At 45.9% G+C, this 13,956-nt stretch overlaps 1 protein-coding gene across 1 annotated transcript in view; it reads left to right on the top strand.

Annotated features, from left to right (window-relative positions):
• The window catches only part of LOC309561708 (inter-alpha-trypsin inhibitor heavy chain H3-like), a 100,495-nt gene that overhangs the window by 26,004 nt on the left and 60,535 nt on the right, over positions 1-13,956 (top strand). The window contains exons 9-13 of the mRNA XM_082265694.1: positions 318-443; positions 2,436-2,617; positions 4,858-5,043; positions 7,792-7,931; positions 11,723-11,887. Of these exons, the coding sequence (XP_082121820.1) occupies positions 318-443; positions 2,436-2,617; positions 4,858-5,043; positions 7,792-7,931; positions 11,723-11,887 (799 nt within the window). The remainder of the gene's footprint in view (positions 1-317; positions 444-2,435; positions 2,618-4,857; positions 5,044-7,791; positions 7,932-11,722; positions 11,888-13,956) is intronic.

Below are 13,956 nucleotides of genomic sequence, written 5' to 3'. Positions count from 1 at the left end.
CCAATAGTGACTCAGCAGCTCAGCTTCCCCTGCTTCACCCTCCCAACAGTGACTCAGCAGCTCAGCATCCTCTGCTCCCCTTTCAGAACAGTAACTCAGCAGGTCAGCTCCCCCTGTTCACCTTCACAGCAGTGACTCAGCAGCTCAGCTCCCTCTGCTCCCCTCACCCAGCAGTGACTCACCTAGAGACAGATCAATGTATAAAAAAAAAAAAAAAAAGGTATAAAAACAAAAACAAAAAAAGACAAATGACCAATTTATGGGTTAGTTAGTGAATACCATGTTCACAAGCAGTAATTCATATTTCTCTTCCTCAGGTACCGACATTAATAAAGCTTTACTGACCGCAGCTAAAATGCTCACCAATGCCACTTTAAATAACCAGCTGCCAGAAGTGAGCGCTTCAATAATAATCTTCCTGTCCGATGGGGAGCCGACCTCTGGTGAGTGAACCCGGGATCAGCGCTGTCACATTGCTGTACAATACAAACTGAAGGCTGAGTTTCGGGCCCCTCCGGTGCACCAGTGCTACAGCGCATCCGGAAAGTATTCACAGAGCTTCACTTCTTCCACATTTTTTTATATTACAGCGTTATTCCAAAATGAATTAAATTCATTATTTTCCTCAAAATTCTACAAACAATCCCCCATAATGACAACGTGAAAGAAGTTTGAAATCTTTGCAAATTTATTAAAAGTTATTGCGTTTACTAACTACGGGAAAGATTTATGTCATTTTTATTGTTCCTTTTTTTTTTTTTACTAGTAAGGGTGGCGATCAGCGATTTTTTGCGGGACTGCGACATTGCGGCGGACAGATCGGACCCCTAATTGACATTTTTGACACTTTTGGGGGGGACCAGTGACATTACTACAGTAATCAGTGATATAAATATGCACTGTCACTGTAATAATGCCATTGGCAGGGAAGGGGTTAATACTATTGGTGATCAAGGGGTTAAATGTAAGCCTAGGGGAGTGATTCTAACTGTGGGGGGGGGGGGGGGGTTGGGCTTGTGAGATGACCATAGAGACATGCGATCCTATATAGCAGGATCGCATAGCCTCTGTGATCATCCGAGGCAGAAGGACGGACGGCTGTGTTTACATCAGCCGTCCGCCCTTCTCTCTCAGCGGGGAGAGATAGAGAGTGTCAGGCGGCAATCTCAGCCGCCTGACACATACACTGGCTCCCCGGCTGACGAGCGGGGGCGGGAGTGTGCCGCCGCCGGCGCGCGCCTGCCCCCTAGCTCTTCCAAAGCAAGTGACGTACCGATACGTCACTTCACCTGGGAGCGGCCGCCATTCCGCAGTATATCTGCGGTGGACAGTCATCAAGCGGTTAATATTAGGACACTTACCTGTCCTGGAGTCCAGCGATGTCGGCACCGCAGCCGATGTTTCCATCGGCTGTCGGGTGCTGCCGCCGCCATTGCCGGTCGGGGAACCCGGCAGTGAAGCCTTGCGGCGATGCGCTGCGCATTGGGATTGGCTCGGCGGCGGAGGGCAGGAGGAGGGGTCCTCACTTTGCCGCGGCGCCATTCCCGGAAGTGGAGAAGGGTACCTGTCAAAAACAGGTGCCCGTTCCTCCCTCCCCCTTTAAAGGTGCCAAATGTGGCACCGGAGGGGGGGAAGAAGCACACGGCCGCTAACGATTTTTTATTCCGCTGCGGCACTTTTTTTTTTTTTTCACGGACACGGATGGCACTTGTGTCATCCGCTGCATATGTCCGCATATCATCCCGTCCGTTTGCGGATGATATACGGACATAATGTATGTCTATGGGGATTGCGGATGTCAGCGGATGACACCGCTGACATCCGATTTTGCATTCTTTCCGTTTTTTAAACGGAAGAAAAGTAGGGTTCTGTTCCGTTCCAAAAAACCGAACAGAACTGAAAGGAAGAAAATCGGATGTCAGTGGATGGTCATCCGCAATGCCATAGACTTACATTATGTCCGTATATCACCCGCAAACGGATGGGGTGATATACGGACATATGGAACGCCCGTGTGAAAGAGGCCAAATACAAATCATCTCCTTTTTATCATCATGTATAAATTATATCATGCTATTTTGTTGTCATTCGACTTGTGTATACATACTAATTCATTAATAAATGTCTTTTACATTTGATCATTTTACCAGCCGTTTCACACGAGCCTCATTTAAAGTCACATTTCTCATTTTCTTTGCAAAAGATGGACCTTTGTAATGGGTTCAGGTGACTTCCTGGCTATGTTCACTATGAAGGATCTACTGTTATATGGATGGTGATATCAGCTGCTGCTAGAAGACAATAAGCTAACTGACTCTAATTATGTATATACTGTATACTCCAATTATATATAAGGGTTATCTATGTGTAGGCGATGGTGAATTCCACAGATGTCCTCTCATACTCGGGTCATAAATAGTTGTTTTGTTTTACAGGCACCACCAACCATGAGAAGATCATAGACAACCTGAAGAGGTCTCTGGAAGGTCGGGCCTCGCTCTACTGCCTGGGGTTTGGCAATGACGTGGATTATAACTTCCTGGAGAAGTTGGCCCTGCAGAATGGTGGCCTCGCTCGTCGGATATATGAGGATTCCGACTCTGCTCTGCAGTTGCAGGTGAATGATTTGTTCTCTATTGTGTTCGGTTCTTGTTTTGGATTAATTTATTTTGAGCTCAAACCTGAGTCACAATGGGGCTGATTTACTAAAACTGGAGAGTGCAAAATCTGTTGCAGCTCTGCATTAAAACCAATCAGCCTCCAGGATTTTTGTGGAAACTTAATTGAACAACCTTGAGTTAGAAGCTGATTGGCTACCATGCACAGCTGCACCAGATTTTACACTCTCCAGTTTTAGTAAATCAAAGTGTCAGGGTCCAGATCTGAACCTGCGACCTCTGCAGTGTCTGTTTCTTCTCACTGTGCCACTTGAGATGCTGGACAGCTCCCTGTCCAATCTCTTTGGACAATCTTGCCTTGCCTCTTGTTTCTGGTGAACCTTGAACTCTTTTCTCCTCCCATGAACTTCCTGATTTGAACCATATCTCTGCGCTTCCTATTTGCCAGATTATTCTGCCACAATCAGGGGTCAGACTCGGAGACCAGTAGCTATAGCAGTAGAGAAGCTTCCACAGACCAGCATCATAAGTAAACAAGCAGGTCACCTTGGAGGAGGATGCAGGCTCACCCGAGGTCAGGAGCAGACTGGGCCGGGGGACAATTGCTCCCTGGGCCACTTTGATGCCCATAAAAAGGCTGCACCACTTCCACCACAGACACGCCTAAAGGCTTCCTGGTGAAGAGGAGAAAATTTCCCAGCCAGTGTCCTACCGAGTGCAGGATGAGGACGAGGACAAAGCGCAGGCCGCCCCCCTCCCCCCCCGCATGGATGGTGTACGCTGTGTCCTGAGCAGAGGTTAGCTCCGTGCCCCACAGGAGGTTCTCCTCCCCCGACCAGCCCTGACTGAGCTGCCCCAGCTCCACCCTGCAGCCCCTGGGAACCAAGAGTAAGTGCAGCAGGCAATGTCCTGCCTGACCCATCCAGTAAGGAAAGAGTACCTGAAGTGGAGCTTCAGCCTGGGATGGGGTCAGGAGGAGACAGGAAGAGTACGAGGGGAAAAGCCGCTGCACCATGGGCCCCTGTACTTTCCCCCTGGGCCAAAGGTTGCCAGTCAACCCCTGCCTGAGGTGCAGGGTCTAAACACTAACCGCTCTTCATCAGAGCTCCTGATGGCGGGGATAGGTTTTGTGTGTTAGTACCAGGTCACTGTCCACAGGATCGCCCCACCAAGAGATGAGCAATCCAGGGTCCAATAGCAGATATAGCAGATTTGGATCAAGCTGAAGCATAGTAAGTAAACAAGCCAAAGGTCAGTAACAAGTTATTGCAGGTTGGGATCAAGCTAAAGGGTAGTTGAGGAACAAGCCAAGGTCGATAACGAACGGTTGAAGGTTGAGATGAAGCTTAGGCATAGTCAAGGAACAACCAAAGGTTAGTAATGAGTGGTAGTGGAGATAAAGACAGCTGCAGGTACGCAAAGGAGCAAGATATCGGCTGGAGAAGAGCACAATATTCTGGCAAACAGGAAGTGCAGAGACATGGTTTTAATCAGGAAATTCATGGTAGGAGCAAACAGTCCAAGGTTCACTAGAAACAAGAGACAAAGCAAAATTGTCCAAAGAAATCCGACAGGGAGCTGTTCAGCATCTCAGGTGGCACAGCGAGAATAGCCACAGCCAAACACCGCAGAGGTCGCAGGGTCAGATCCAGACCCTGACACCAAAGCTGACTGAAGCCGAGTCATAGCGGTTCAACGTGTGTATGATAGTCCTTGTGATTGATACACAATGTGTCTTCCTTCAAAGGAGCTGAATGATGGTCTAGTGTAGGTGGCCCTTGTTGTGGTCCTAGGCTGCTACCTTTCTATTCACGCCAAAAAGAGTGCTCAGCAAACAATAACCTCTGAGGTGAGTATTGAGGAGTGCCTGGTACAAAAGTTCATATCATTTGGAGGTCTTTTTGAACTGTTTATTGATTAAGACCATGAAAACAGCCAATGCATTTCAAGGGAAAGACTTCCCTGTCCCTCAGGGTCTGAGCCGTAAATGTTATTAGATGTACAATGAGATGCAATAGGAGACCTATAACAGGGGTTAATAAAGACTGTCAAATCCTAAAGGCACTATGAACTGCTGACTCTGGAAGCATGTTCAGGAACTGTGTTGGGGAGATCCTTAAGAAATTTAAGGAGCAAATCTGTGGCTAAATCCATCCATCCTCACCTATAACTGACACATATGACTTTGGGTTGAAAACCCTTTTAAAGGTAGATGACTCTTCTCCCTTCCATCTTTCAGGGCTTCTATAATGAAGTGGCTTACCCAATGCTTTTGGATGTTCGCCTACAATACTTGGACAACTCTGTGGATTATCTCACTCAGAACAGCTTCAAACATTACTACCAGGGCTCGGAAATCATTGTCTCTGGATTCATAGCCAACAACAGCCTGGAGGTCCTTACAGCGGAGGTGACGGCTCAAGGGGTGAGTATATAGACTTTAAAGTGAACTTTTACTTCCTTCAAGTGTGTCTCCGATTCAGCTGATTCCTAATTCATTAAAACATGTCAAAAGTCAGTAGCTAAGCCCTCAACTCCATCTTTAACCCCTACTGATGGCTTTTAAGTGCCTTTTACCCAAAGAAACCAGCGACATGTGACAGGGACAGGAATAGCCGAGGTATCTTTGGTTGATGCCATCTCCAGACTATGTGATAGTATCAGGCAGACATGGGAGTAAGTCACACATGTGCAAGTCACAAGCAAGTCTCAAGTCTTAACTTTCAAGTCTCAGGCAAGTCCCAAGTCTTAACCTTCAATCTCAAGCAAGTCCCAAGTTACTGTGGCGAAAAGCAAGCAAGTCAAGTCGAGTCCCTGCTAGAAGTCAAGCAAGTCAAGTCATTTGTTTTGGTCAGGTCACAAATCAAGTCAAAATACTGATCTACCCCAATTTTCACCTTTAAATCAGTTAAAAGTCAGTGGTCAGGAAAGATTTTGTTTTATTTTCAACATTAACAAAACTGCTCAGTGCTTTTTTTCTTGGCATATTAAAGAAACACTTTGAATGCCCAAACAGCTCAAAATCCTTCGGCCGGTCATGTTTCAACACCACGGTCACTAAAAACATGTTAAGTATTTCCATTGTTAAACGGCCAGTGTCCTAAAAATCAGAACACACTGAGGTGTTTTAAGTGACTATGGTGTCAGAAACATAACAGGTACATTCATTTTGATTTAACACATCTTGAGAAAATGCAAATATTTAATAACTTAAAAAGTAAAGTAATTTCGAGTCATATGTCTCAAGTCAAAGTCAAGTCTCAAGTCATGAATACCAAGTCAAAGTCAAGTCAAGTCTTTTATTAATTTAGTCAAGCAAGTCTCAAGTCCTCAAACTGGTGACTTAAGTCTTACTTAAGCCAAATCAGTGACTTAAGTCCCCCATCTCTGGTATCAGGTACCAAAGTGCTGGAAGGAATGGAGAGAGGGCTTCCCTTGCAGCTAAGTTCGGCGAAGCTCCGTGTGGAAGCAAAGCTCATCTGTAACATTTCTTTTTTTTTTTTTTTTTTTGTATTTATAATTTTATTTGGAATTTTCAGAAAAGAAAAGAGAAAAACATTACATAATAAATGACTCTGTAATAAATACATAGCTTACAAAGACATTATCCACCTCCTTTTTCTCATCTCCTGGATCTAATAAAGATCTCTGGAGGTTCCCAACTCATAAATATGTAGACATTTAACAAGTATTCAATTAAAGCAAGACATTGTTAAGTCAGCAAGTCTCTATCTCTATTCCCGCTCCTTTAATCCTTGCCTCCTTTACTTCCTTATGCTTATTTTGAGTGTCTTAATCAGTAATCTTGTCTTTGTTTCCCCTTCTTCTATCTATTCATTCCTTTCCTTTTTCCACATTTTTCCCTCTTTTTTTTTCCTTTTCTCTTTCCCATATTAACCCCCCTCCCCTCTCATTCTCCTCATTCATACCCACTGTCAATCACCACACATAGACAAAAAAGAAAGAAAAAAGAAAAAAAAAAAAAGGAAAAACCCACTCCTATCTCATGTCACTTCCACACCTTGAGATGGAGGCCTCATCAATTGTTTGCCCACATCTGAAGATATGAATAAATTCCATGTTCTCCATGTTTTTTTGTATTGTTCCTGTTTGTATTGTGAGGAAAGCACAAGATCCTCCATTTTATTAATGTGTTCTAGTTTTCTTACCCAATCAAACACCGTTGTCGCTTGTCTATTTCTCCAATGTTGGGGTATACATGCCCTTGTGGCATTCATCATATGTGGCAGTACTGATCTTGCATATTTCCTTTCTGACTGATCTGATATCTGTAAGAGGCAGAAGGCAGCTTCTTCCTTGATTTTGTAATCTGTTACTTTTTGAACTATATCACCAATCTCTGACCAAAATTTCTTTATCTCTGGACAACTCCAAAAGATGTGATATATCGTGCCTTCCCCTTCTCCGCATCTCCAGCACCCGTCTGATTCTTGAGTGTACCACTTATGCAATTTGTCCGGTGTATTATACCACCTAGTCAGGATTTTATAATTTATTTCCTGCATTTTCGTGCATTTAGTTGGTCTAAATATAGCCCTAAGTCTGTAACATTTCTAATACAATTACAGAGTAAAAATGTAGGTGTTGTATCTGGCTCTGATATTAGACAGTGCCTCACCAGCCACTGAGCTCACCGCACGTCCCTGGTCTACAGGCATCTTAAAGTCTATGGAGTTTCATGACCGACTGCCTAAAAAGGAGGCCTACACATGAACTATTAAGGGGAAGCTCAGAGATGGTGCGCTTGTACCAATTGAGAAGTTTCACCGGTGAAAGATGTCATTGATGAAGGCGTTAATGATGCTCATGGCTTGGATGAGATGCCGGTGCCAGGGTGGACCTGCTAGAGCGCCTTGTGGCATAACTCTCCTTCCTGCTCTTTGTCCACTTATTGCCATCCTTCTTCTGGCTCTTGGTCCCAGCTTTTTTGGAGCTTTTCTTGGGCTTGGTTGCTTCAGGCCTAATAGGAACAATGTCTCCGCTCTGTGCAGGGAATGTCTCCAATTGAGGGGTGTGGTGTCCACCAGGAGAAGAAGCACAGACAGCAAGCAATTATTGTGTTAACAAAACCTGAAAAAGTAGCAATCTATGTGAGAAATCTGGAGTTTTGCTTTCAGTTATTATTCCACTCAGCTATTTTGTTTCCACAAAGGTGTCCGAGCCGTTTTCAGCAAAACTGGAGAGAAATATCAATGAAGAGGAAGAGGTGGAGAAAGAACAGCATTATATATTCGGAGATTTCATAGAGAGGTTGTGGGCGTACCTCACCATAGAGCAACTACTGACCAGACAGTAAGTGATCCACATTGTGGATGAAGAAAAAAAATGTCCGAAGGACTGGAAAAGTTTCTCCAGGAAAAATGGTATCCACTTACAGAATGTAGAGCAGCTCATAGGAAACCAGGGTGCATTTTGACCTCAGAGTTCCTATTGTACAACCTACAAGGTATCCATGGAATATGTCTCAGCCCAAATTTCAAATGAGTTCTCAGACCCCACATAGTCTTCTGTATAGCAGTGGCTGGTGCTCCATGGGTCGGGGGGGCAGACGGACCACACCAACCCACACACCACACCCCCCCCCCCTGGACCACACCAGCCCGCACACCACACCCCCCCCGGACCACACCAGCCCACACACCATACCCCCCCCTGGACCACACCAACCCGCACACCATACAACCCCCCCGGACCACACCAGCCCGCACACCATACCCCCCCTGGACCACACCAGCCCGCACACCATACCCCCCCCCCCCTGGACCACACCAGCCCGCACACCATACACCCCCCCCGGACCACACCAGCCCACACACCATTTCCCCCCCCCCCCGGACCACACCAGCCCACACACCATACCCCCCCCCCCCCGGACCACACCAGCCCGCACACCCGTCACCGGCTCACTCATCCCTCACCCTAGACATGTGGACAGGCAGCAGCGGCTTCACCCTCAGTCTTCTGCGTCTGCTCCCTCCTCCTCCTTGGCCAATGGCATGGCTTCTCCTTTCGGCCAATCGGGAAACAGGTCTCAGGACCCGATTCCTTATTGGCCAGGAGGATCCGTGGGACAATAGCAAATATTCATTTGTTATTGTCACACAAGTGGGTGGGCTCAGGGCGCAGTGCTCTGCGCCCTGAGCCCACCCTTTTTCGAAGCCTATTAGAGCCTCTGGTTCTAATCATGTGCTTAAAAAAAAAAAAACCCATTGGAATCCATGCGTCCGGCACCCTGCATCTAGATTAGGAGGCTGGACGCATGGACAGGGGGGTTGGCGCCCCTGCGCCCCCAATGCACCAGCCGCCACTGCTGTATAGTTCTTCTTTTTCTCTTTTAAGTTAAGGAACTGTGGATGGCCAAATCAGCTCCCTGACTCAATAAATGAGGAATGTTTCATTTTTTTCCTGGAAAACCTTTGCAAATTTTTGCGTTAATAAATAACTTCAAATGCATAAAATGAAAAGATTTTACCGTACATTAGGCAAGCTGGGTGTGTAAACTATAAAAATGGCGTCCTAAAGTTTGTGAGTTTTATACACACATACTTTACCTATGTTTGAAAAATTTACTACAGTGAGGGGAAAAAAGTATTTGACCCCCCTGCTAATTTTGTACGTTTGGAGGGAAGAGATTGGACTTTATAGGCACCAGTATAAAAATGTATATTCTTTATTAGAAAATTCACAAAAACACATTAATAACAAAACACAAAAGAAGAGGGATATAAAAAAGACAACATATCATATACAAAAATTACAATATGGCGGCAAAGCCTCAAAATGTTTGTGCAAATCGCATAGCCTATCAAGTATTGATTATTTGAACAACAATCACAAGTGATACAAAGATGCCCACCGACAAAGAAATGATCAGTCTATAATTTTATTGGTCGGTTTATTTTACCAGTGAGAGACAGAATAACAACAAAAATATCCAGAAAAACGTATTTAAAAAAAAGTTATAAATTGATTTGTATTTTAATGAGTAAAATAAGTATTTGACCCCTTAGTAGTTGGAGAAACCCTTGTTGGCACTCACAGAGATCAGACGTTTCTTGTAGTTGGCCAACGGGTTTGCACACGTCTCAGGAGGGATTTTGTCCCTCAATGCTGACATTTGGTAACTCGAACCTTCAGCTCCCTCCACATATTTTCTATGGGATTAGGGTCTGGAGACTGGCTGGGCCACTCCAGGACCCTAATGTGCTTCTTCTTGAGCCACTCTTTTGTTGCCTTGGCCGTGTGTTTTGGGTGATTGTCATGCTGACCCATTTTCAATGCCCTGGCTGAGGGAAGGAGGTTCTCATCCATGATTTGATGGTACATGGCCCCGTCCATCGTTCCTTTGATGTGGTGAAGTTGTCCCCTTAGCAGAAAAACACCCCCAAACCATAATGTTTCCACCTCCATGTTTGATGGTTGGGATGGTAATCTTGGGGTCATAGGCAACATTCCTCCTCCTCCAAACACAGAGAGTTGAGTTGATGCCAAAGAACTTAATTCTGGTCTCATCTGACCACAACACTTTCACCCAGTTCTCCTCTGAATCATTCAGATGTTCATTAGCAGTCATCAGACGGGCTGTACCATGTGATTTCCTGAGCAGGGGGACCTTGCGGGTGCTGCAGGATTTCAGTCCTTCATAGCGTAGTGTGTTACCAATTGTTTTCTTGGTGACGATGGTCCCAGCTGAGATCATTGAGAAGATTCTCCCGTGTAGTTCTGGGCTGATTCCTCACCGTTCTCCATCATCATTGAACCTCCATGAGGTGAGATCTTCCATGGAGCCCCAGACTGAGGGAGACTGACAGTTATTTTCTGTTTCTTCCAACCAACTGTTGTCACCTCTCACCAAGCTGCTTGGCGATGGTCTTGTAGCCATTCCAGCCTTGTGTAGGTCTCCAATCTTCTCCCTGACATCCTTGGACAGCTCTTTGGTCTTGGCCATGGTGGAGAGATTGGAATCTGATTGGTTGATTCTGTGGACAGGTGACTTTTATACAGGTAACAAGCTGAGATAAGGAGCACTCCCTATAAGAGATTCCTCCTAATATCAGCTTGTTACCTGTATAGAAGACACCTGGGAGACAGAAATCCTGATGATTGATGGGGGATCAAATATTTATTTCACTCATTAAAATGCAAATCAATTTATAACTTTTTTAAAATGTATTTTTCTGGATATTTTTGTTGTTATTCCGTCTCTCACTGGTAAAATAAACCGACCAATAAAATTATAGACTGATCATTTCTTTGTCAGTGGGCAAACCTACAAAAATCAGGGGGGGTTTAAATACTTTTTCCCTCACTGTACAAGTTAATCAAGCACCCTATACATTTTTTTAAATATCTAAAAAAACAAAACAAAAAAAACAACAACATTATTTAATCAAGAAACATTCAATGCAGGGTGCTTCCAATAAAGACAAGAGATAAATGGCGCTTATAGGTTATTCAGCCCAAGTCCATAAAAGTCCAACATGAACAAATAGTCCTGTAATGAGTTCCACAGGCTCACTTAGGACACCCCCCTCAGAGTAGAAAGCAGCCTCTGTAATGAAACAAAAAGGAATAAAGTGGCGCTCACTAAGTGTAAGATCAAATGCTACACTTAGTGGTCGCCCTTTTCTCCCTTTTTTGCTTCCATTAAAATTCTGGGCTTTCTGTTAAGTCTCCTTCATGGTGACAGTAAAAAGCTGAGGTTCTCCTCTTTATCTCTCTTTCTCTTCCCATAATGCAACACACCCACCTGCATCCCATCATGCAACACACCCACCTGCATCCCATCATGCAACACATCCACCTGCATCCCATCATGCAACACATCCACCTGCATCCCATATTGTAACACACCCACCTGCATCCCATCATGCAACACACCCAATAAAAACTTTATTTTTACAAAGAATCAATTAATGTGAGGTGCTTCCATGAAAATGCTGGGCTTTCTGTTAAAGCCCAGAATTATTATCTCATGGTGACAGTAATAAGTTGAATATTATTAACTTGATAGAGGTTAATCTTTTTCAGCCATATTTACCTATGTTACCACCATATTACAAATAAATGATTTCCTCTGACAGAATATCACTGGAGGGGGAAGAGAAACAGAATGTGACGGGAAAAGCCCTCAACCTCTCATTGAAGTATAATTTTGTCACCCCACTGACCTCCCTGGTGGTGACGAGACCAGAAGAAGAGGGGGCAAATAAGCATTTGGTGGCCACTAAACCAAAGGAAGATGGTAAGTGACGTGTATGTCATAGACCTGGTGTAGATGATGATATGAATGGTTCGATTTTCTCTGTACAGCGCTGCGGTATATGTCAGAGCTCTATAAATATATAATAATAATCGTGTGTGACTGAGGGGGAGGGGACATTAGAGTGTAAGCTCCTCTGGTACAGAGACTGATGTGACTGTGGGGGAGGGGACATTAGAGTGTCAGCTCCTCTGGTACAGAGACTGATGTGACTGTGGGGGAGGGGACATTAGAGTGTAAGCTCCTCTGGTACAGAGACTGATGTGACTGTGGGGGAGGGGACATTAGAGTGTCAGCTCCTCTGGTACAGAGACTGATGTGACTGTGGGGGAGGGGACATTAGAGTGAAGGCTCCTCTGGTACAGAGACTGATGTGACTGTGGGGGAGGGGACATTAGAGTGTAAGCTCCTCTGGTACAGAGACTGATGTGACTGTGGGGGGGGGGAGGGTACATTAGAGTGTAAGCTTCTCTGGTACAGGGACTGTTGTGACTGAGGGGGAGGGGACATTAGAGTGTAAGCTCCTCTGGTACAGAGACTGATGTGACTGTGGGGGAGGGGACATTAGAGTGTAAGCTCCTCTGGTACAGAGACTGATGTGACTGTGGGGGAGGGGACATTAGAGTGTAAGCTCCTCTGGTACAGAGACTGATGTGACTGTGGGGGGGGGGGAGGGTACATTAGAGTGTAAGCTTCTCTGGTACAGGGACTGTTGTGACTGAGGGGGAGGGGACATTAGAGTGTAAGCTCCTCTGGTACAGAGACTGATGTGACTGTGGGGGAGGGGACATTAGAGTGTCAGCTCCTCTGGTACAGAGACTGATGTGACTGTGGGGGAGGGGACATTAGAGTGTAAGCTCCTCTGGTACAGAGACTGATGTGACTGTGGGGGAGGGGACATTAGAGTGTAAGCTTCTCTGGTACAGGGACTGTTGTGACTGTGGGTGAGGGGACATTAGAGTGTCAGCTCCTCTGGTACAGAGACTGATGTGACTGTGGGGGAGGGGACATTAGAGTGTAAGCTCCTCTGGTACAGAGACTGATGTGACTGTGGGGGGAGGGGACATTAGAGTGTAAGCTCCTCTGGTACAGAGACTGATGTGACTGTGGGGGAGGGGATATTAGAGTGTAAGCTCCTCTGGTACAGAGACTGATGTGACTGTGGGGGGAGGGTACATTAGAGTGTAAGCTCCTCTGGTACAGAGACTGTTTTGACTGTGGGGGGACATTAGAGTGTAAGCTCCTCTGGTACAGAGACTGGTGTGACTGTGGGGGGACATTAGAGTGTAAGCTCCTCTGGTACAGAGACTGATGTGACTGTGGGGGAGGGGACATTAGAGTGTAAGCTCCTCTGGTACAGAGACTGGTGTGACTGTGGGGGGACATTAGAGTGTAAGCTCCTCTGGTACAGAGACTGATGTGACTGTGGGGGAGGGGACATTAGAGTGTCAGCTCCTCTGGTACAGAGACTGATGTGACTGTGAGGAAGGGGACATTAGAGTGTAAGCTCCTCTGGTACAGAGACTGATGTGACTGTGGGGGGAGGGGACATTAGAGTGTAAGCTCCTCTGGTACAGAGACTGATGTGACTGTGGGGGAGGGGATATTAGAGTGTAAGCTCCTCTGGTACAGAGACTGATGTGACTGTGGGGGGAGGGTACATTAGAGTGTAAGCTCCTCTGGTACAGAGACTGTTTTGACTGTGGGGGGACATTAGAGTGTAAGCTCCTCTGGTACAGAGACTGATGTGACTGTGGGGGGACATTAGAGTGTAAGCTCCTCTGGTACAGAGACTGATGTGACTGTGGGGGAGGGGACATTAGAGTGTAAGCTCCTCTGGTACAGAGACTGATGTGACTGTGGGGGAGGGGACATTAGAGTGAAGGCTCCTCTGGTACAGAGACTGATGTGACTGTGGGGGAGGGGACATTAGAGTGTAAGCTCCTCTGGTACAGAGACTGATGTGACTGTGGGGGGAGGGGACATTAGAGTGTAAGCTCCTCTGGTACAGAGACTGATGTGACTGTGGGGGGGGGGGAGGGTACATTAGAGTGT

The sequence above is a fragment of the Pelophylax lessonae genome (genome assembly GCF_965119305.1).
Source record: "Pelophylax lessonae genome assembly, chromosome: 8".
Classification (NCBI taxonomy): domain Eukaryota; kingdom Metazoa; phylum Chordata; class Amphibia; order Anura; family Ranidae; genus Pelophylax; species Pelophylax lessonae.
The sequence above is the reverse complement of the archived record's forward strand: the minus strand, read 5'-3'. Positions and strand labels throughout refer to the sequence as shown.